The sequence below is a fragment of the Sorex araneus genome, chromosome 8, assembly GCF_027595985.1.
Source record: "Sorex araneus isolate mSorAra2 chromosome 8, mSorAra2.pri, whole genome shotgun sequence".
NCBI classification, from domain to species: Eukaryota; Metazoa; Chordata; class Mammalia; order Eulipotyphla; family Soricidae; genus Sorex; species Sorex araneus.
In genome coordinates, this window is record NC_073309.1 from 65,675,547 (window position 1) to 65,699,002 (window position 23,456).

General features: G+C 38.7%; 1 protein-coding gene across 1 annotated transcript in view; it reads right to left on the reverse strand.

Moving 5' to 3' along the window:
* Window positions 1–12,177: 12,177 nt before the first annotated feature.
* Window positions 12,178–23,456, reverse strand: part of PLPPR4 (phospholipid phosphatase related 4) — a 51,313-nt gene continuing 40,034 nt past the window's right edge. Inside the window, exons 3-7 of the mRNA XM_004614647.2 lie at window positions 23,251–23,380; window positions 22,315–22,510; window positions 19,736–19,793; window positions 18,865–19,038; window positions 12,178–16,006 (exon numbers count right to left, since the gene is read on the reverse strand). Of these exons, the coding sequence (XP_004614704.1) occupies window positions 14,690–16,006; window positions 18,865–19,038; window positions 19,736–19,793; window positions 22,315–22,510; window positions 23,251–23,380 (1,875 nt within the window). The 3' untranslated portion in view covers window positions 12,178–14,689. The remainder of the gene's footprint in view (window positions 16,007–18,864; window positions 19,039–19,735; window positions 19,794–22,314; window positions 22,511–23,250; window positions 23,381–23,456) is intronic.

The window sequence follows — 23,456 nt, forward strand, 5'->3', positions numbered from 1 at the left end:
ACTTATGATGTCAGGAGAGCATCACTGGAAATGGTCCCTCATGCATTTTTAAAAATTATGTGCCTATCTAGAATTCTATTACGTCAAGAAAACTTTCAGAAAGGGAGCTAAATACTTCTTAACAGATTAGACCAGATGTAGATAGATGTTGCTTGCCAAACTGATATAAGTAATTGACTATCTTTGTATCTGATATGTGAAAAAACTATTGATTTATAATTTTCAATTGCTATATTGTTTGTTATTTAATCATAATCCTTCAACATTCAATATTCAATCCTTCAATATTCAATAATCTTTCAATGGTCCCACTTTTGCTATATTGTATATCTATGTTTTTTAGGTATGAATTTTATTCATTAACTTGTCTATATTATTAAGTTCTGTGTTTACATTATATTTAGGTGAGTTTGAATTCTAGCTCGAGTTTTAGAGTATCACTGTATCACTGTCATCCCATTGCTCATCGATTTGCTCAAGCAGGCACCAGTAACAACTTCATTGTAAGACTTATTGTTACTGTTTTTGGCATATCGAAGACACCACGGGTAGCTTGCCAGGCTCTGCCGTGCGAGCGAGATACTCTTGGTAGCTTGCCGGGCTCTCTGAGAGGGACGGAAGAATCGAACCTGGGTCGGCTGCATGAGAAGGTTAACTAATACCCTACCAGCTGTGCTATTGCTCCAGCCCCAAGTTTTAGAGTATTTTAAATAATAAATTAGACTTCATTAGAACATTAAAACAAATGAAATGTTAGGTAGTAACATTTTGGTAAACAAAAGTTGCTTAAGCCATCCATGCTAGAAATAGTATTTCCATTTTTAAAAAGCTGGTTTCCTTTTCATACTTTGTGGAAGTATGTTTCTGGTCACTCATAAATTAATCTGTACTCTTTAGGGTCTGCAGATAAGGCACTTGAGGGGAAAATGAACTCAGTGTCTTGCATTGTGAACTCATCACAGCTGTGTGGGCTGCCATGTAAAGTCGCATAAACTGGGTGACTTTATGGGAGGGAGCGGGAACCCACACTCTGACATATGAGGTGGTTAGGGACAACTCCTGGCTCTGTGCTCAGTAATCCTTCCTGGTGGTTGTCAGGGAACCGCACTGGGTGCTAGAGAATGAACCAGAGTCAACTGCATGCCAGGCATGTGCTTTAAACTTTGCAGTATCTCTTTATCCCCCAAACTGGGTAACTTAAGAAAAAGGTATTTATTATCTCAGTTCTGAAGGCTGAAAGTGCCAAATCCAGGTTTTGGCAGGACTGAGGGAAAGGATCTGTTCCAGGTTTTACTCTTTGTTTGTAGCTCTCTTCTCCTTATACCTCCTCTTCCCTCTAAATATCTGTGTCCATTTTTCATTTTTTTTGTAAGCATATCAGTTATTTTAGATTAGAAACCACCCTACTGACCTTATGCTCACTTAATTCCCTCTATAAGAAACCTTTCATCTCAAAATAGGATCATGTTTGCAGATGGTGTCGGGGTGGGGAAAGATTAGGACTTTAGCATAGAAATCTGGGCACAATACACTTAACACATAATAGGTATTATGAAGGTGCAATGAATAAGCATTGCATAGACATACAAACGCACAAAAGGACATGCTGACATCCAAGGGTGCAGAAGTTCTGTAGAAATTTTTAATTTCCATAGCTTGAGATGCAGAAGCATAATTTAGCAATATTTAAAAAGAACATCTCTCAAAAATTAGAGGTAGTGTACCATTTTTGTTCATTTCTGTGTGGTTTACCATTCTTTCGTACTTTTTCTAACTTTTCCCACCCCTCTGTAAATAGTTCTTTTATGGGAGTTCTTTTCAGTTGGACTCAAAGTGGGCCCTTCATTTCTGCTGACAAGTTGACAGATAGATACCTGTCATCTCAATATGCCTACAATTTCTTATTTTTGACTTCACAAAAGTTCTGAGAGAATATAAGGGTATTTTTTATGGTCTTTGGTCAATAATTCACTTACTTGAAGCCTGATATAGTTACCTTGAGTAAATATCATGTTATCTCATCAATGGCCAAGACCTAGATACTATAAACTAAAGCTTCTGGAAGAGAACGACACAGAATTTTCTGGACATTATATTCTATCCATAACAAACAAGAGGGGGTGGGTGAGAACCCCCCCTGCCCCAAGGGACCCAGCCCTGGCAGCCGACCTCTGCTACCCAACCACCGCCAGGCTCCAGGTCACTTTCCAGACACTCTGGCCGAGTCTCATGCATTAATGAAGTCCCACAGAACCCAGATAATGCAGAACTTTGTGACTTTTGACTCTGGACTGAACAGGACCCAGAAACAGATCCTCTGCCTGCTATACCTCAATCTCCAGTGACTCAAGGATCACACCCCTAAGCCACATCATGCCACACTCAGCCTCCTCATTGGCCACCCTCCAGATCTCAATGGCAGCTCCTCCCAGATGGGAGTATAAAATGAGACCCCCATAGCCATGCCACCTGACTCCGCTCCAGGCTTTTTCACTAGGGGCACCCCAGCAGGGGGCGGGCGAGAACCCTCCTGTCCCAAGGGACCCAGCCCTGGCAGCTGACCTCCACTACCCAACCGCTGCCATGCTCCAGGCTGCTTTCTAGACACATTATAAAACATTTCCTACCCATTTTTCATAATTACCACAGCATATTTGATGGAGTTCAGATAGTAGGAAACGAATCATAGAGAGGGACGGAGCAATCAAACCCTGGTTGGTCGCGTGCAAGACAAACGCCCTACCCTCTGTGCTATCACTCCTGCCCCAACATATACATATATATGTGTATATATATATATAATACATATATATATATCTATATGTACACCTCTTGGAGAGCCCAGCAAGCTACCAAGAGTATCCCACTCTCAAGGGCAGATCCTGGCAAGCTACATGTGGCATATTCGATATGCCAATATCAATAGGTCTCATTTCCCTGTTCCTGAAAGAACCTGCAATTGTTGGGAAAGACGAGTAAGGAGAGGCTGCTAAAATCTCAGGGCTGGGAGGAATAGAGATGTTACTGTTGCCCACTCGAGTAAATCAACTAACAACAGGATGACAGTGATATAGTGATACAGTGAGTAAATACATTTATCAATTCTAAGATATTTGACAAAAGATATTTTCACTTGTAGTGACCAGATTTCTTATAATGTGGTTAAATTCTTGGTCTTATTATTTTTATCTGCCTTAATTATGTATTTGTCTAGTAGCCTTAGAAACCCTGTTCTAATTAAATAGTTCAGGATGGCCATTGAATAAGTGAAGCCTTATATAATTAATTCTAAGATTAAAAAAATCATCAGGCTTCAATTTACAGAGTAATTATACAGACTAATTATAGTGATGGCAGGGTTTTGAATTTGCTTCCCACACCCATTTATTTTATGGAAGGACTCCTGGCTCCTGGCATCTGAGAGTTAAAACAGAGCCTGAGAGGGATTGCCACACACTGGGCTTCACCAAAAAAAATTTTTATTTTTGCTAGTTTATTTCTCTTCTCTCAGGCAGTTTTTCAGACACATACTAGTTTTTTAGAAATTTGTAATCTTGAGGTGCTGTGCTTATTGGAAACTGCTAGTGACCAGGTAAAAGCAAAGTACTGAGTCAGATTAAGTGCACCAAGGGGATTGGCTTTTCTGTGGCTTGTAGGTATAAGAATCTCCTAAGTATGTCCAGAAAGGAAAACAGAATAGCCCTGAGTTGGGAACTGCTGGGTCCTCTGTAGAAGGGATATGGTCAAGGAGGGACCAAGAGCAGATTCTTCCCTTCTCACAGAAGCCTCTTAACTCTTTGACAGGATACGGTGAGAGGAGGAATCCTAAAAGTAGTGAAGCTTTATCCAGAAGAGACTATTTTATAAGAAAAGTGACTGATAAGCGTGTCAACTTATGTTTTAAAAATCTACTTCCATGCTATTTTAGGACATATTGAAAATGGTAATAGGAAAAAGTATCCCCCCTACTTTGTACATTTGCTTAGAGGAAGTAAGTTTTTTATTTTTTCTGTGTATTCAATAGTGAAAAGGTAGATATGAATAATTCTAAGACATGGTCAATCATTGAGAGGCATTTTTTTGATTTTTAAAAAAGTTGGTGGCAGTTTTTAAACCATTATTCTGTAATACCATGGTTTTAAGACATAATCTTCAACATTCACTTATGTCATATGAATAGGATATCTTATTTATCCTTCAAAATAAGACAAATGACATTTGGGGAGCTTTGAAAACACATTTCTGCTCACTATGATGAAACACCGAACTATTTGAATTTATTTTGGTGACTGAAGTAACAAATGACTGCAAGAGTGTAAACATTTATGTTTCAGAGGTGGCATGTTACCACAGAAGCTCCCTACCAAAGTGCCAATCTCCCTCCACCACTGATCTAGGACTTGGCTTGCCCACCTGCTACCCCATCCTTGGTATTGAGCAACTCTGCCATCTTAATGAGGCCACGTGCCTTTGATATCTGCTGGGCATGTGCCACCTGCAGTACCATCCGCCTGTCTTTGGAGCCATATGCAGCAAACCCTGATCAGTTGTGCTCAGAGCAGCAGGCTGTGCAGTTCCTGGATCTGAGTCTAATGCTTCCTGGCAACCGTGAGGAAATTTCTCTGTGTGAAATCTTAAAAATCCCTGATTTGGCTCCCTTCATGGTGTCGCCATGACACTCGGCCCTATGCTGTGTCCTTGTGCCCAGTTATGAGCCCCTTTTCCGTTCTTCCATAAGTCCCTTCCCTCGAAGATGGATGGGAAAAAGAAAGACTTAAATCTAGAAGAATATCTAAAACAGATACCTATTGACTGTGAGTAATAGTATTTACTTTTTACTTATTGAATAATGACATGATATCTTGAGGTATAATGAAAGTAAGGTGACTGAGTGATGAAGGTCACTAGACGTTTTAGCTCTCGTGGGTTATGTTGTGGAACTGGAGTGTACAGTGAAAGCTCTTCACAGTAGGTCCTTTCCTCAGATCGGGCTCCCTTTGAATTCTCAGTCTCACTAGAAACATTACAAACATCAGGGTCCTTTCATCAAGAAACTTCCATCAGCCCTAGTGAATGGTACTGGGTACTCATGGCTTAAATTCTCATATTTTGAGAACCTGATTTTTTATAAGATGTCTGAGGGCTTGAGGAAACAAAATGACTTGAATTGTGCTTTTAGGAAATTTATTCTGGCATCCATGAGAAAAGTGGATAGCAAAATGGAAGCCTCAAGCCTAGATGGGAGTATTAAGAGTTTACTATGGGCTGGTCAAGGGCAGAAAAAAAAAGAATGGAATATATTGAAGATGTATTTTGTCGTGTATGTATGGTGTTATGAATTGAACCAGCATCACCTACATGCAAGTCATGTGCTTTATATTTGAGTTCCATCTTTGCCAAAAATTAATATTTAAATATTGTTATTTGGGCCACACCCAGAGATGTTGGTTTGTAGCTATGTGATGCTGGAGATCCAACGTGTCTAGCATATGCTATCCTATAGAGCCACACCCTTGACCAATGGTGCATCTATGTTTTGGAGCTGCACCTAAAATACTTGGTTTATAAATTAGTCATAAGGAAAAGAAGTGGATTAAGAACATTGTTTTGGAATGTACAAATAGTACAGGGGCTACAGTGCTTACCTTGCGTACAGTAGATCCTGGTTTCATGCTTCGTACTGCTATATTTTCTAGAGCATAAAGCCAGAAATGGCCCCCTGTACACAACTGTGTCTGCCCTGTACCCTCATCACTGCCCACAAAACGTATCTAGTTTGTGTTTCCGCTTTAGCTGTTATAAAGTTGGGTAGACAGTTTGTTATTACTAAGATGGAGGAATATGGTTGGGAATATTAACCAGGAAATTTCTTTTAAAAGATATTCAATTGTATATAATTTAGGACTGAAGCGATAGCACAGGAGGTAGGGCATTTGCCTTGCACGTGGCTGACCTGGGTTCGATTTCTCTGTCCCTCTCAGAGAGCTTGGCAAGCTACCAAGAGTATCCTGCTCGCATGGCAGAGCCTGGCAATCTACCCGTGGCATATTCAATATGCCAAAACCAGAAACAACAAGTCTCACAATGGAGACGTTACTGGTACCCGCTCGAGCAAATCAATGAACAATGGGATGACGGGATGACAGTATTACACTGTTATAGATACTTAATAGAGATATCAATCAAGTAGGCAGTTAAATACTTGATTCCAGAGTTCTAAGGAAACTTGAGGATTAGAGATAAAGAAGCCATAAAACATAAACAATGCTTATGTATCTCCCTATAGTGTGTTAACTAATATCTTTTCTTATATTTACTCAATGAATACATAGAGAAATCTCATGTTATGATTCTTATTGTATAGCAAACTGAGGCACTCAATATAAAGTTCTTGGTAATGGAATGTTTGTCAGTTTGATGTGAAAGCCTCTTTCATGACACTATAATTTTGAAAATAGTGTGACTCACAAATGGTAGGTGCGGTGACAATAAGAGACAAATGCACATAACAGAAATTTAAACATCATAAAAGTCTCCAGATATTAGAACCTGAATGTTGACTATAAAGAGGGCTTTAAAAATTGCTTAAGTCAGTATATATTTTGTTTTGCTTTGGGGTCTCACTAGAGGTGCTCAGGGGTAACATTTGTTTGTGTTGGAAGACCATACGAGGGATTGGAAATCAAACCCAGCACCCAGCAAGCAAAGCATGCACTCCAGCCCGTTTATCTCTCTTTCTGGCCCCCAAGTCGGTATTCTTTATTGGCATTTGTCTTCTCAGAGAGATCGCTGTGGAGGTGGGAACATCTGAACAAACAACTGTTGCAAAATCATGTCTATTATGAGAAGACAGCTTGTTCCAAAAAAATATTGCTTATACCACATAAACACGCTTAAAAAGATGCTTCAAATTGAAAAAAGGAAAATAGAAGCAATAAAAATTTGGTCAGAGTCTTAGAGAATATTTCTGAGAATTCTGACACTTTAGAGAACAATCAAATGGGCAAAATGAGCAACCAGTCTTTTTCCCCCTACAAATTCCCTCATGCGTTCATTGTTATTTTCTTCTTTTGCTCTTATGGAATATCACTGTGTCACTGTCATTCTGTTGTTCATCGATTTACTTGAGTAGGCACCAGTAACATCTCCATTCGTCCCAGCCCTGAGATTTTAGCATCCTCTCCTTACTCATCTTTCCCAATGATTGGAGGCTCTTTCAGGGTCAGTGGAATGCAACCTATCGTTACTGTTTTTGGCATATTGAATATGCCATGGGGAGCTTGCCAGGCTCTGCCATGCGGGCAGGATACTCTCAGTAGCTTTCCAGGCTCTCCAAGACACATATATAAAATATATGTTGTATTTATGTTATAATATATATGTTATATTTATAATATATGTCACTGTCACTGTCATCCCGTTGCTTATCGATTTGTTCAAGCAGGCACCAGTAACATCTCTTGATTATAAGACTTATTTGTTACTGTTTTTGTCAATATCCAATATGCCATGGGTAGCTTGCCAGGCTCTGCCATGCTAGGCACGAAACTCTCAGTAGCTTGCCGGGCTCTCTGAGAGGGGCGGAGGAATCAAACACGGGTCAGCCGTGTGAAAGGCAAATGCCCTACCGCTGTGCTATATATTTCCCTCTATGATTTTATGGAAAATGGGTAAGGAGTGTCTTATGATGTGTCACATGGCCGCTTTGTGGCCACACAGTCCAGGAACATGGCAGCAGCTGGGTAGTGGAGGTTGGCTACTGGGGCTGGGTTCCTTGGGGTGGGGAGGGCTCTCACCCGTCCCCCTCTGGAGCACCCTGAATGTAGACAGCCTGGAATGGAGTCCGATGACATAGTTATAGAAGCCTCATTTTATGCTCCCTTTCCGGAAGAAGCAGCCGTGAGTTCTGAAAGTGGCTGATGAGATTATCTGGAGGAATTGGCTTATGGGTGTGACCTCTGGGTCGCCAGAGACTAGGGGAAGCCGGCAGAGGATCACTGCACCTGGGTCCCTTTGAGACCAGAGTCCAAGATCACAGAGTTCCATGGGACTTCACTCATGTGAGGCTCAGCCCAAGCGTGTGGAGAGCGGCCTGGAGTGTGGTGGCAGTTTGGTAGTGGTACTTATAGAATATAGAACATATTATACTAATTCAATTATAATTCTTCAATGTCTATTGTACTAATAACTGCTTATAAAACATAATTTAATTGTAATAACATTGATTAATGGTATAATCTTTTTGATTAAGTGAATACACTGGTCATATAGAACAAAGAACTACAAATATTCTCAAACTAGAGAGATTATCAGATTAGCTCATATTTTCCGTTTTTGTTTTATTGAGCTGAATCTGGCAGTACTCTCAGGTTACTCTCATCTCACCACTTTGAGAGGGGTTATGTTAGTAGTGCTCAGAGGAAAATATGATGCTGGGGATCTAACCCAGGGTCTCTTGTGTATGTTCCAGCCATTTGAGCTATGTTAGCACTTTTGAGAAAACATATCATAATAAAAATCTCTAAGTAAATTTATTTATTCATTTCAAATGTTTATTGAAATGATTTAAAAATTTTAAAAAATAACCAAGTAGCTATCCTAGTACCTTCCTGCTACTAGTTGTGTGCCTAAGTTAATTCTGTGAACTAAAGATAATTAAGATAATTGTTCCTAAAAATAATACTTAATCCCTTCCATCTTAATTTTTCATAAAGTAGGACTGATAATTTGCCTTATGAAACATTCAAACACTTAGGTTCTAACAAAGGAGTACCAACGACACCCCTTCCCCACCCATACACTAACAAATGAAGTCAGGTCTTTTGCAGTAAATGATTTATATGTATTAAAAAAAGAAGATAAGTCATATTGTGAAAGGTCTTGAAGTTAATTTGACAGAGATTGGGCATCATAGCCCCGCACCTTTATCTTTTTATTTTTCTATGTAGTTCGAGAAGACACAACTTTAGCCAGGACCTGACACTCAGGTATGAAGTATCTTCTCTAGTTTCTCTTGCAGTAAGGTGATTCCGTTTTGACTAATTAGACAAAATAGATATAGGAAGTATAAATTAAATGCCATATTTTTGGGAAGAGGGCACATCCCAGGTGAAAAATGGGGGTCATTGAGGATGCAAAAAAGCACAGTAGAAATGACATCTGTACCTTGCAGCACTGTTCACAATAGCCAAAATATGGAAATAATCCGAGTGCCCTAAAACAGATGACTGGTTAAAGAAACTTTGGCACATCTACACAGTGGAATACTATGCAGCTGTTAGGAGAGATGAAATCATGAAATTTGCTTATAAATAGATAAACATGGAGAGTATGAGGCTAAGTGAAATGAGTCAGAAAGAGAGGGACAGACATAGAGGGACTGCACTCATTTGTGGAGTATAAAATAACATCCCATGAGGCTGACACCCAAGGACAGTAAATACAAGAGCTAGAAGTATTGCCTCATAGCTGGAAGACTGCTTCATGAGAGGAGGGGAGAAGGCAGATGGAATAGAAAAGGGATCACTAAGAAAATGATGGCTGGAGGAACCAGTTGGGATGGGAGATGTATGCCGAAAGTAGATCATGGACCAAACATGATGACCTCTCAGTGTCTGTGTTGCAAGCCATAATGCCCAAAAGTAGAGAGAGAGTATGGGGAATATTGTCTGCCACAGAGGCAGGGGGAGGGTGGGAAAGAGGGGGTATACCCAGGATATTGGTGGTTGGGAATATGCACTAGTGGAGGGATGGGTGTTTGATCATTGTGAGATTGTAACTCAGACATGAAAGCTTGTAATTATCTCACAGTGATTCAATAAAATTAAAAAGTTAAAAAAAATGGGGGTCATACTTGAAGGTACTCTCAGATCTGTGCTCAGAGATTCATTCCATACCAGGGATGGAACTGGATGTCCTGCAGGCAAAGAATGGCTCAGACAACTATTTCTCTGACCCTGCATGTCATCATAAACACAAATCTTATTCTTGATTTTCTTTTTATTTTAATCTCACTCCAACTCCCACCAAAAAATCATGACTAGATTTGTAAATTATGCTTTAAAGATAGCAAAATTATTTCTCTAACTCTGAGTTGTTCGTACCTGTACAGAAATATGAGATGAAATCATGTAGTACTAGCTTTATCATTCTGCATTATTCTCTAGAGAATAATGAGAGTTCTGTATATCACAGATTCATTTTTTTGATGGAACTTACTCCATTCTGGTTTGTTTAATCATTCACTCATTGAAGGACATTTGAGCTTTTTTCCAGTTTGAACTTATGAATAATAAAACTGAGATAGCTACCTAGGTAGCATTCTACCTGTGTATGTATATTTTCGTTTCTGTGACATAAGTGTTCAAAATTACAACTACTGACTGTATAAACGTATATATTTTATTTTATTTTAAAAAATTGCCAACTTTTCAGAATAGTTACATCACTTTATTTTCCCACTGGCAATCTGGCTTTCCAAATTCTTGCTAACAATATTATGATTATTTTGTATTTTAGTTATTTTATCTATAGATAGTAAGAATATGGTTTTAATTTGCATTTTCCAAATGTCTATGACATCTAACATCTACTTCTGTGTGTTTGTTGTTTGTATATTTACTTAGGTAAATGTCTGTTCAAATTTTTGTTTACTTCTATTTTACTGTTTTGTTCTTTACTGATATTTTTGGGGGAGGGGTGAATTGGGAATACACCTGACTATGCTCGTGGCTTACTCCTAGCTCTGTGCTCAGGGATCACTCTTATGTGCTCAGATGACCATAGGAGAAATTGGGAATCAAATCTGGCAATCAAATCTGTATCTGAGACAAGTGCCTTACCTCTGTACTATCCCTTGGGCCCTTTCTGTTGAGTTTTCAAGTATTTTTCACCTATTCTGGATTTGATTTAAAAATACATGATCTATACATAAGAAAGCAAAATTGAACTTTATTATGATTAAAACTAGGTTTTCTTATTGGCAGACCCAGCCAAAAGGAAACAAGGATAAATTTCAGACTGGAAAAACTTTTTCAAATCACATAGCCAGTCATGGATTCTCAGCTAGTATTAATCCTAGAGACTAAATATTTTCTTTGGTGCTTTTACATAAAAGTTTACAGTTTTACATTTTAAATTTTTATGTATTTTGTGTGAATTTTAGAAAATTTATCTTTTTATACCTTCAGAAATGTATCATTATTTAGTTTTGATGCATTAATGGGAAACGTTTAGCTAGGTGTAGAATAAATTAGATTTCTCTAATACTCAGAGATGATGCATTTTTTTTCCTCAGTGGAACACAAATTAAAAAGTATAAACCATCACATGAAAATGATAGAGTTTCCTATTATAGCAAATACTTAATTTTTTTCTAATAGGTAATAGCAAGATATATATATATATGCATATATATATATATATACCCTTGAGGTTATTAAGAAAGAAAAGGTGATTTTATATGAATGTTATGGCTTTACTGAACAAATTTGACTTAAGGTTTAGTCAACAAATCACTAGAAGATCACTTAAGTAAAGCATTAGTCCTGATTGTGGTCTAAAGACTTTTGTTAATCCCTTTGATGATACACACAAAGTATCAGCAGGGAAACTCACACAGCTGTTTGTGGTTTAGAAAACAGTACCTGAATTAATAATTTAATAATAAATCTTTCTTTTTGAGAAAAGTTGGCACAAATTAATACTTGAAAAATAATGAACTTCAACTATGCTTAATCAAAATTGATTCAGAACAATTAATCCTGACTCACAATTTTGTACTCTAGAACACTGGTACAGAAAAAAATCTGTTCAAACCATTATGTAATGGTTTGAAGAGCTTTCTTCCCTTAGTGCAACATTCTTCCTTCTAAATATTTTTTTTTTTGCTTTTTAGGTCACACCTGGCAATGCACAGGGGTTACTCCTGGCTCTGCACTCAGGAATTACCCCTGGCGCTGCTCAGGGGACCATATGGGATGCTGGGAATCGAACCCGGGTTGGCCGTGTGCATGGCAAATGCCCTACCTGCTATGCTATCACTCCAGCCCCCATCTTCCTTCTAAATAATTTTGAATATAGTAAGTCCTAGTTAATTGTTATTTCTTTAGCTGTTTTTCTATAAGGCAAATCATTACCCATTCATACCCTGTCTGAAAAAGTACTCAAATGTTCCACTTTGGTGAAGAAATCTAATCTTTATTTCTATGATGTTAGCACAATATACTCACACAATAGCTCTGATTTTTACTTAACAAAATACATTATAGCACTTTACAAACTTTATCAGTTTGGAAAACATTGCATAACATTTTATTAAACACAATACTTTATATATATTATATATTCATAATTTTATTTACTTTAAAAAGATAATTAGATCTCTATATTCAATACTTGATTTCTTCAGTAAAGCACACAGCCTAACAAAGGAAGAAGTGTTCTCATTAGCAAATAAGATCAATAGAACACTAAGAAGAGACACCATCTGTTAGTCTCATTTGTTTTAAATTAAGGTACTAGTGGAATGTAAACAAATCTTTTTTTGTATTTGTCTTTTTTACAAAAAGATGTGTTATCAAATATACATGCAGAGGTCTGAGTTCTAGCAACTATTGGATTTCCTTAACAATGTGGTACAATTCATTAAGTCATTAAAAACGGTAGCCTTTGGCACTTTGAGTAGAAAAAGAATATCTCAATATTTATGTAAAGAAAAAAAAACTTCCATGACTAGAGAAGTATCTTAAAATCTTTTGTTAGAAATAGGAAAGATTAGGAAATAACACACTGCACCTGAAATGTTGCAGCTTTTTAGTTCTTCAGTGTACTAAAACCAACCCACCGACCCTCGACGCACTAGCAAATGCCAGCAGGAATGTTGTGATGGTGGTGGTGGTGGTGGTGGTGGTAAGTGGGAAAGGCAACATTTAGCTCCCACTTCCCTTTCAGAGAAGGAAACTGCCCTCAGGGATATAGTTGAATCTGTATTTTATTGCCAGAATTTTCAGTTCTGCTGGTTTCAGCTAAATCCCTAATGCTTTGGGAGATGGGTGACTCTAGAGAGCTCTGCCCTTTTACTGTAGTTATGCGGTTCTCTTCGGCTCTAAATACATTTTTTAAAATTTTTGTTCTCATTTGAAACTTAACTGAGAACCTGTCAACTAGTTTTATTTGTTCCCTTTTAACCCCTGGGCAATCATCAAGTTTATATTAGAATTCTTAAGAAACAATGTAAAAAATGTTGAATACCAAACTCTAGCAACCAAATATTTCTTTATATTTAAAATTTCCAGTTGGTAAATATTTCAAAATATTTTGTTTGTATCTTCTTATTATTGATAGTAATGGTTTCCTTTGATTTAGGCTGAAGGCTTTATTTAGGATAGGTAGCAAAAATTGGTGTTTGTATGCTAAGCACTAAAACTGTGCCAGTTTAGATATTTTGAAGAAATACATTCTTAATTCATAATATTATGATACCTTTTCTTATCAATATTCTTTTTTTTCGAAATGTTTTCTGTTGGTGTCTAACAAAAACATTTTAGGGAAGAAGGTAATATCTAACCAGTGGCTCTAATTTGCTGGTTATCATGATATCAACATGTTAATAACCAGGACCAAAGAGAATTTTTGGATTTCTTGATAAGATAGCAACCCAAGTCAGCTGATGAGAGACATCTGAGGGTAGACTTGACCAACATAGCTGGCAACATAACCTACAATGTCAAGTTTTAGTTCAGATTTCTTATTTGTAAATTCACAGCAGTATATTTTGTTCAAGGAATGTCAACTATTATTTTGCTTTAGAAATAGGATAACTTATTTATAACATCAACATCTTTTAAAAACAATAAATAAAAGAGAAGCCACAAAATGCAAAATATGGTCACAATCATTTCAAAAGATGCTCTTAAAACAATATGTAGTTATGTAAATCTACTCACTAAAAAAAACAATCATCATTAGCAGTATCTATACGAAAATAAAAAAAGGAGAAAAAATATTCGGAACATACTAGTTATTCCCTTTCACTGAAAATATTCTTACATTTTTTTGTGATAGAAAGCATAACTTTGAAAGAAATGCATGAAACCTTTTCATTCTTTTTGACTTTGACAGACCCACTGTGGCAAAGCTGCGGGGTGTCCTACTCTAACACAAAGGAGCCAGCCTCTTCGGAATACAGTAGCATTTCTTTGACGAGGAATTGCACACCACTATTTCACAGCTAAATAGAATTTGAGAGCTTACATATTATATATACTATAGTAATCAGCACCAGACACTTTGAACTTGAGGTGCAGATTTTGCAAAATGAATATATAATTCCGCATGGCCTCTGCTGCAGGGAAAAACGTGTGTTCTGGTTTCCCACGGCTCATCCTAAAGGAACATCCCTCGTGTTGGCACATTCAGGAAACAAAATAGTATGCATGGAAGGAAACCACTTTATTTTGATGATGTCTGAAGAAGTGTCTTCGCAGGATGACGCAGGTTCTTGCATTGTGCTTTTCCTTCTCATTGTGAAACCTAGGAACTTGAGTGAAGTGGTCCTCAACAGTCAGCTAAGTGGGGTCGGACGGTGGCTCGTCCAGTCGGGCGGGAAGGTTTCCCAACCCACCGGACCAGAGCACAGACAGAATCAACAGGTGATTTGGGGGGCGGGGGCGCGCGGGGCTGTCCCCACTCAGTCCTTGTACGCGCGCGTTGGCGAGGTGCCCTTGTAGAAGATGTTCCGCGTGTTCTCGGGGCTGCTGCCCCGCTCGGGGATCAGGATGATGTTGCCCTTCCTGCGCAGGGTGGAGTCGCGGGAGGAGGACACGGACAGCGACTCGGAGCCCAGCTCGCCGCCCTCCACCGGCGTGACGCGGATGGTGGTGATGCCGTGGTGGTGGTGCTCGGCGCCGTCGATGTTGCCGCGCTTGCGGTCCCCGGAGCCGAAGCTGTCCTTGAGGGACTCGCAGCTCTCGGAGTCCCGGTTGAGGTCGTTGAGCTCGTAGGTCTGGCGCAGGCTGCCCTTCTCCGGCGCCTTCCACTTCCACGAGCCGCTGCCCTCGCCCTCGGTGGACGGGATCTGGATGACGGGCCGGTTGTTCTCGGGGTGCGCCTCGACGCGCACGATGGCGCTGGGCTCGTGGTCCGTCAGGGTCTTGTAGCGGATGGAGCCGGTGCAGGAGACCGAGCTGCCCTCCGTGCCCTTGGGGCTGCTCTGCAGGACGCCCTGCTGCTTGGACATGGCGATGACCTGCATGATGCGCGGCTGGCTGCTGCCCCGGCTGCACGCCACCGTCTTCTCCGCCGCCTTCAGCCACTTGGCGCGCGCAGAGCTGCTTTTCGGGGAGCTGCTGATGTTCTCCTGGGTCTCCTCGGGGATGTGCACCAATTGCGAGGACCCGGGGCGGGACTGGATGGACACTCGGGGCCCCCCCGGCATGCTGTTGTTGCACCCGGGGACGCTGCCGGGCTGGATCTTGAGGTACTGGTTGCCGGGACCATGGTGGTCTCCGTTGACCCCCACCCGCGAAGGCTCGGAGCTCGACCTCATCTCGATGGACCGGGGTGGTGACTGTCCCTGCTCCGTCTCGATGACCTGCAGGGACAGCTTCCGGCTTTCATTCTTATTCTTCCACTGGGTGAGGAGCTGCTTGGACCTCGCCGAGTCCATCGAGGCATGGATGGAGGCGTTTCTCCGGACCGGGTCTTCTACGGAGGGGGTGTTGGCTCTCGGGAGGGTATTGCTAAAGGTGACCATGTTCTCCTTCCCCATGGGGCTCCGTGGGGTGATGATCTCCACGTCAGCGTTGGCTCTCTTGAGCGAGCTGGCATCTCTGGGGTTGCGATTGAGGATGCCTTCGGTGTGAGCGATCCCATCACTGCCGCCTCCGCTTTTGGCAGCTAGAACTCGATTGGGGTCTTGATTGGGGTCGGTCAGAGATCTAAGGGCTTCTCGGTGCTGAAACATACTCTCTTCACTAGGAAGAAAGTTCCCCACAGCATACAGACCCTAGTGTTGAAGAGAAACAACATCAAGCACTGAGAGTGTCGCTGCAGAATCATGTGAAATAATAATAATAATAAAAATAATAATTTATTTTATTATTTGAAATAAGCACAAGCTTCATACACATCACAAACACAAATAACCAAGAACTGAACTGAGAATTACTCGGGAAATAGTTTCTAAGTGATAGAAAGCATGAACGAATAGCTCATAAATACAGATACTTTATTGTTTAATTACTATTAGTTGGGTTTTTCTTTCCTTTCTCCAGTGTACAGGATAATTTTGAGACTCTTGTCCTCTACATCTTTTGGAAGGAGGACACTAACTGTTGCCACCTTGGCATACTCATTTTTCCCCTCTGATTTCAATTTGATCATAGTTCTGTACTTGCACACTAAATTTGTAGTTCTGTAGTAGTACACAGTTTTATCCTTTTTGAACATGAAACATCTAATCCCTGCTGGATTTTCTGTTTGGGGGATGTGCAAACAGCAGATACTTATTGGTTAATTTCAGTAGTCTACTTTGAAGATCTAATCATAAGAATCCATAAATTTGACATTTTATAGAATTTAAAATGAATAAATAGCATTGGCTGTGAACTTATTATTTTCTAATTTCATGCCAGAGAATGTAAACAGAAGTAGAATTAACTCGTTTCTAATTCCCCAATTACTTAAGCCCTTGTTCAAAACTTCTTCTAAATTATATGTATCTAAACTCTGTTGCCACATCTCCAGGATTAAAAATCTTAATCAAATGTTATGTTAAAATTGTACTTAAAGGTATTAATTTAGAAAAATCTTCCAGTACTTTACTCTGCAAGTAAGTTCTATCTGCATTTTTCAACATTTAGGGTCAAGTACTGTGCTTCATAAACATAGTTGTTTAGTTTTTATTTTGATACAAGGTAGACAGTAACTACTTCATATTCTACATAAAAATATAGACTTCTGAGGACACATAACTTGCCAAGCAAAAGAAGACTTGAAAAGTCAAGCTTGAGTCCTTTCAACTATGGCTCCCAGACCCCATGCAAATTCCAGGATATCAAGAATGGATACTGTAAGGCTATGGTAGGCAGTTCTCACTCTCTTTATTGTGTTTGCACATGTGTGTAGGGTACTCCCAGGTTTGCTCAAGAGGTTCAGGGTCCTAAGGGCAATTCTGGGTCAAGCTGGTAAGAGGTTCAATGCAAGAGCCTGAGACTGCGATGATGCACAGGCCCCGTGATGCCAGTGATGGCCAGGCCCTAGTGGTCCTGAAGCCTTCAGGGTAGCATCTTGTGATGCTCAGGGGACCATCTGCTGCCAGGAATTGAATGTGAGTAAGGCTCATGCTGTTGTATTATCTCTTGGATGCTGTCTTTCTTATTCTTTAACAGACACAGATGATACATCCATGGTTAACTCAATTCTCTGAACATTTCTTAGTGCACAAACTTTAATTTATCACTTTCTGTCCCCACTAAAGGAAGTCGTGGAAAAAGGGATTTGAAGTAATAATATCTACTATGGTAATTTTGAAAACAGAAAAGGAATCATTGCTCAACACTTCAACACTTGTATTATATCTTCTAATCCGTTTTCTTGCGATACCTGCCACAGTAGACTCAGACCGCATGGTTGAGAATTGTTGCTATAGATGAACTGATTTCTCTGTCAGTTCATCTCAGTTTCCTGCATATTCTCTCTTCCTCTGCATTCTGGTATGTTGGTATTCCTTGATTTCTTTCAATTCTTTTGAATTGGCAGTTTTACATATCTTCAACCATAATAGCATGAGTACAAGTAAGTTCATGATTTCCAAATCTATTTCTGATTGCTCTTTTGAACTCCAGATTCAACTACTCAACTGTTTGTCTCTCAACCCCAGCTTGTCAACCCACCTTCCTTTGCAACCTGCTTCATCTTATCATTTGCATGGCCTGCCAATGCAGTTAGCATCTGCCCATCTTCCAAGTTAGAAATCCAGACATTCTCTCTTATGCCTCCTGTTGCCTCAGCCCCACTTACATTGTTTTTTTCTATGTCTACCTTTGAAATATTTCTGGAAAACGTGCATTTTCTTATGCTCAAATGACCTTCCATCTTTCCTCACACCAAGAAACTCTTATATTTTAAAATACACATCACTTCAGTGAAGGCTTACTTAACTGAACTTTTTTTTTCCTCCCAAGCACTTTACACACATCCTGTTAATCAGTTAATACATTATAACCACTTATATTAGTATATACTTTATAAACTAGTTGGGGATATGTCATATTCTCAATGTTACAATACTCAATACTCAATAATAATAAGGCTACAATTTATTGAATCAATGTAAAAATAATGGGTACATGTATGAGTGAATGAAATGAACATGTTCAGTTTCTTTAGCAGAATCTATATTCTTTGAAAGAAAATCAAGCCTGAAAACAGAGTACTTGTAAACAATTAAGTATTAGTAAATGATAATTATGTTCGGTGCTATCATGTTTGTTGACTATGTTATATAATAGTCTACTAAACTTTCACTTCCACTAATCTTCTAATATTCATTTTCCTCTTCTATAAAGCTGTACTAAAAGTATCAGTGACTCTTTTGGGTGGGAAGGAGTTTAAAGATAAAATACATTAATCCTTCTAAAATATCAGTTTTATGCCCATGATAAAAGTTAAATTTACATATACACATATATTTATACACATTTTATATATATATGCATATATATGCCTTTTGGAAGTGGGATATCTGTTTTGGCTAAGATTATCTGTGATGCAATCAGATTATGACTATAAATTATAGAATATAGCATGTTTTCTATATTAAGCATTATCAAATAATAACAACAATAATCATAGATTGTTTACCAAGTACAGAGCAATTCCTCCTCCAATTAAAAAGCCACAATAGACATCCACTGGGTGGTTCTTATACTGAGTTATTCGTGTTAGCCCACAGATAATTCCACAGATGATAAATGTGAAGACCAAGAGAGGCTTCAGAAGCTTAGAAGAATCCGTTAATGTGGAATTGAAGTACATCTTAAAAATGAAAAACAAAGGTTAAGTATGTTATCAAGGTCATCCAATTATTAGTTATAAGCAAGTTAAGGTCAAAATCCTAATGAATGTTACACTTGATATCATTCCCCCAGCCATTATTATATTCTATACTTAACAAAAAGAAACTGTATGATCAAATGCTTTAAACAAGTAAGAGACATCTCATTTATCTACATGGAAGTTTGAAAAGAAAAGTTCAATCAGTACAGTGAGCAGGGTAACTATTCGGTATCCATGTTACTTGTTACATAATTTTAGTTTCTTTTTTCTCACATAAGATCTCACTCATGGCTATAGTAGTAATTATATTGTGATGATTCATTAGCAATTATTACATTTACTCTATGAAGTGACATGAATACAGAGCACTTAAAAGTAAAAGGTGTGTACTTTTAATGCAATTCTTGCTTATACCATTCATCTGGTAATTTGCAGTACTCTTCCATGAAGTATAATTGTATTATGTAGCTAAGAAGATTACTTTTTGACTATATAGAAAAATTACTGAAATATTCTTCATAGTAGTATCCCATTTTTTTACGCCACTATGTGGAAGGTTTGCTGGAAAAGCATTACTATTTTATTATTGCATTATTAGATGCCATAATTAGACACCTGAGGAGAACATCGTTTCTTTGCTTTTCTGACAGTTTTGCCTAAAGACCAAGTTACTTACCGACACATATACAGCGGCGAAGGCAGCGAGAGTCGCATGTTGAGAAGGGAATGATTTTCTGCCAAGGAAAAAGTCAAATTATTCCTTCTGTTCAGAAACACTGCTAACAACTCTATCAAGAACATAGGGTGGTTAAAATGTCCAACTTAACAGCCACAAGACAACCAATAGTAACTTTAATTTGTTTAGTTTTCTGGACAAAGAGCTGGATACAATAATCACTGCTAATCCTCAGTAATATTAACATTAGTTAATAAATTCGATACATTTTAAATTTATTTTTATTTTTATTTTATTTTATTTATTTTTTTGCTTTTTGGGTCACACCCAGAGATGCTCAGGGGTTACTCCTGGCTTTGCACTCAGGAATTACTCCTGGCGATGCTTGGGGGACCATATGGGATGCTGGGGATTGAACCCCGGTCGGTTGCGTGCAAGGCAAAATGACCTACCCGCTCTGCTATCGCTCCGGCCCCAAATTCGATACATTTTTTATGTAAATTCTTAGCTCTACAAGGAGTCACTTTGGTACACCTTGGATTGACAATTGATAACAAATGGATTAGAAAACTTTATAGTTGTCTGGTATAAGAATTATTTAAAACTAAAATGTAATAAAGCCTGGGATTTTAAAGCTTTAAGAATTTTTTCTATGCTCTTAAATATATGGTTTCAATTTCAGAGAAATTTAAGACACAAATATGTTTTCACAGAAGTGGCTCCAAGTTTATTCTTATACTTCAGAAAACCCAAAAACTAATTCTAATGAACTGTATCTCTGTATATTCCACTTTGAACTAATTAGTATCTTGAGGCTCGGAGAGGTGAGAGAATTTGAGAGAGGTGAAACAGAGAAGAGTGGGGGCAATTCTAATAGTATGACAGAAAAAAAGAGAACTTTGGTTTTTCCTCAGGGGACCATATGGGATTCGATGCTGGGAATCAAACCTGGGTAGGCCATGTGCAAGGCAAATGCCCTAGGGCTGTGCTATTGCTCCAGCCCCAAGAGAACTTTCTTTAAATGAGTAAAATAAAAATAAAGAAAAGAAAAAAATCGGAATATGACTCAGCAATGAGGGCTATCCTTCACTTTCCATGAGGCCCTAGGTTCTATCCCCATCAACACATATACACACTGTCACTGTCACTGTCATCCTGTTGCTCATTGATTTGCTCGAGTGGGCACCAGTAACGTCTCCAACGGGAGATTTGTTGTTACTGTTTTTGGCATATCGAATATGCCATGGGGACCTTGACAGGCTCTGCCGTATGGATGGGATACTCTCAGTAGCTTGCCAGTCTCTCTTAGAGGGGCCATACACACAGAGCATAGAAAAAATAAAATTCAGTTCTATTGCTATCCTCCCAATTATTTTATACCCAGCAAAAAAAGATTGCCATTCAATTAAATATAAAAGGGGGAAAAAATAGAGGACCTAAAGGATCTAGACCTTAGTAATAATTTTTTGCTATGTGTTCTTCTGCAATTTATTTCTCTTGAAATTCTTGGATAACACATCGGGTAGGGCATTTGCCTTGCATGCAGCCGACTCGGGTTCGATTTCTCCATCCCTCTAGGAGAGCCCGGCAAGCTACCGAGAGTATCCCGCCTGCAATGCAGAGCCTGGCAAGCTTCCTGTGGCAAATTCGATATGTCAAAAACAGTAACAACAAGTCTCACAATGGAGACATTACTGGTTCCCGCTCGAGCAAATTGATGAACAACAGGATGACAGTGCTACAGTGCTATATTTCTTCATACAAGTTTATTTATATTGATTTTAAAAAGGCTGCATTGGGTATTCATTTAATTTTACTTTTTCTGTTTTATTTCAATATGGATTATACAAGGAACATATATGAAATGGCAGAAAATATACTTTAAAAAAAAATCTATAGGGCCGGAGCTAGAGTGCAACAGTAGAATGCTTGCCTTGCACGGGGTCAGACTGGATTTAATTCCTGGCACCACAGATGGTCCCAGAGATCCCCTGAGTACCACTGGGTGTGACCCCAAAACAAAAACAAAAATCCATCCAAGGGGGATCAGAGAGAGAGAGATCTAAGCTCTAGAGTATGTGCTTTGCTCATGACGTGGGAGTAGCTCCTAGAAGTGCTTGAGGCCCCAGTGGTGCCTACCAATGTGCATCACTCTGAAGTACCGCCAGGTGGTCTTGCCTCCCGCCACCACCCCCACAATAAGCAAGTCTACTGAAAGGGAAATTCACCTTTTTCAATAAGCATATAATGGAAACACAAAGATCATATATTTTTAGTGTTTCACTTAAGTCACTACAAGATGCATAATGGTCATAAACATTGAGGGATTAAGTTAGATAAAAACAAAAAAACAAAAATGGAGCTTGATGATATAAACATCAAATGTTAGGCTAAAAGATGGAGACAGAAGGATCAGGAATGAGCTATAAATGAACTTTCATGTGATAATCACAGAAGAAATCACTGATTTGAAAAGATAAAAATTTTTGTAACTGTCAGTGGAATGGTAGAGATGACACCCAGAGCTATTACTAAGCAATGAAAATACTGACATTGGAGCTTTTAAATAAATCTCTAACCTGCCACTATTAATAACAGTAAGATCAGATCCTGAGCAGATATCTTCCACAATGTAGGAATTTTCTTTGCAAGACACATTCAGAGAAGTATAGTTTGGTTTACACACAGTCAGAAAGTATGGGGCCTGATAGCCTGTGGACAGCTGGATGATATCTGTAATGAGAGCTGTAGAACATAGCCCAAAAACATGCACTCCTAGAAGCAAAAAGAAAGAAAGTGTTATCAAGCTACTGTCAAATGCTGAAGTCATGTCATCATCAATCATGTTTATTGTACATTATTATGACAATATGTTGTGATCATGTTGATATGTGAGTTGATTCCTCAACTCAGAAAGGCCTGCGACTTGAAATTGTCCCTGTGCTAATCACAGGAGATGCATGAACTTGATTCAGATGCTGGGCAGCCATGCTTATGGATTCTTCTTAGGTCTCATAAGAATAGAAGGTAATGGGAGAGGATGTCATCAAGGACAAATATTTATGATGCTGCACTTTATGGTCACATTTCCAGGCACAATAATTTTTGGACAAAGGCACCCCAGAAGAGTTGAAATGGAACACCAATGTGGCAAAAGTAATTTTTGAAAGTTATTCAATCATACTTGCTTGCTGACATTTGTTCTCCATTTAAAAATGATGATGGATCCAGGAAAACCATTTTAAGGTAAATTTATGTTTCAACCAGAGCAAGGTTGAAACATAAATTTACTAAACATAAATATACTAAAAAAGAATTGCTTCCAGTCTCAAAATAACAGTAAATAACACATTTCACATAAAAAGACAAATGTTTTAACAACTTTTGTGTTGTATAAAATTCATCATGTACCCAAAGTTATACCTCTAAACTATAGCTTTAAGAAATTACTATCTGTAATTAAATATAACCTTTCTACTTAAAAAAAATTCTTTCTTTGTGCCTCCCCAACCCACCAACGAATCTGACAGCTCTTCTAAGAAAAGAGTTGAAGTTGCAGCCTCCGGCATTAATGTTGGGCTCCAGTCCAACCCCATTTCTTCTTTTGGACAGGCAACAGTAGAGAATTCCTTCCCCTACCATAATCTGCAAAAAAAAGAATAGTTCAGAAAACAGATTCAACAATATAAGTGAATAATTTATCTCATAACGTATCACCAGT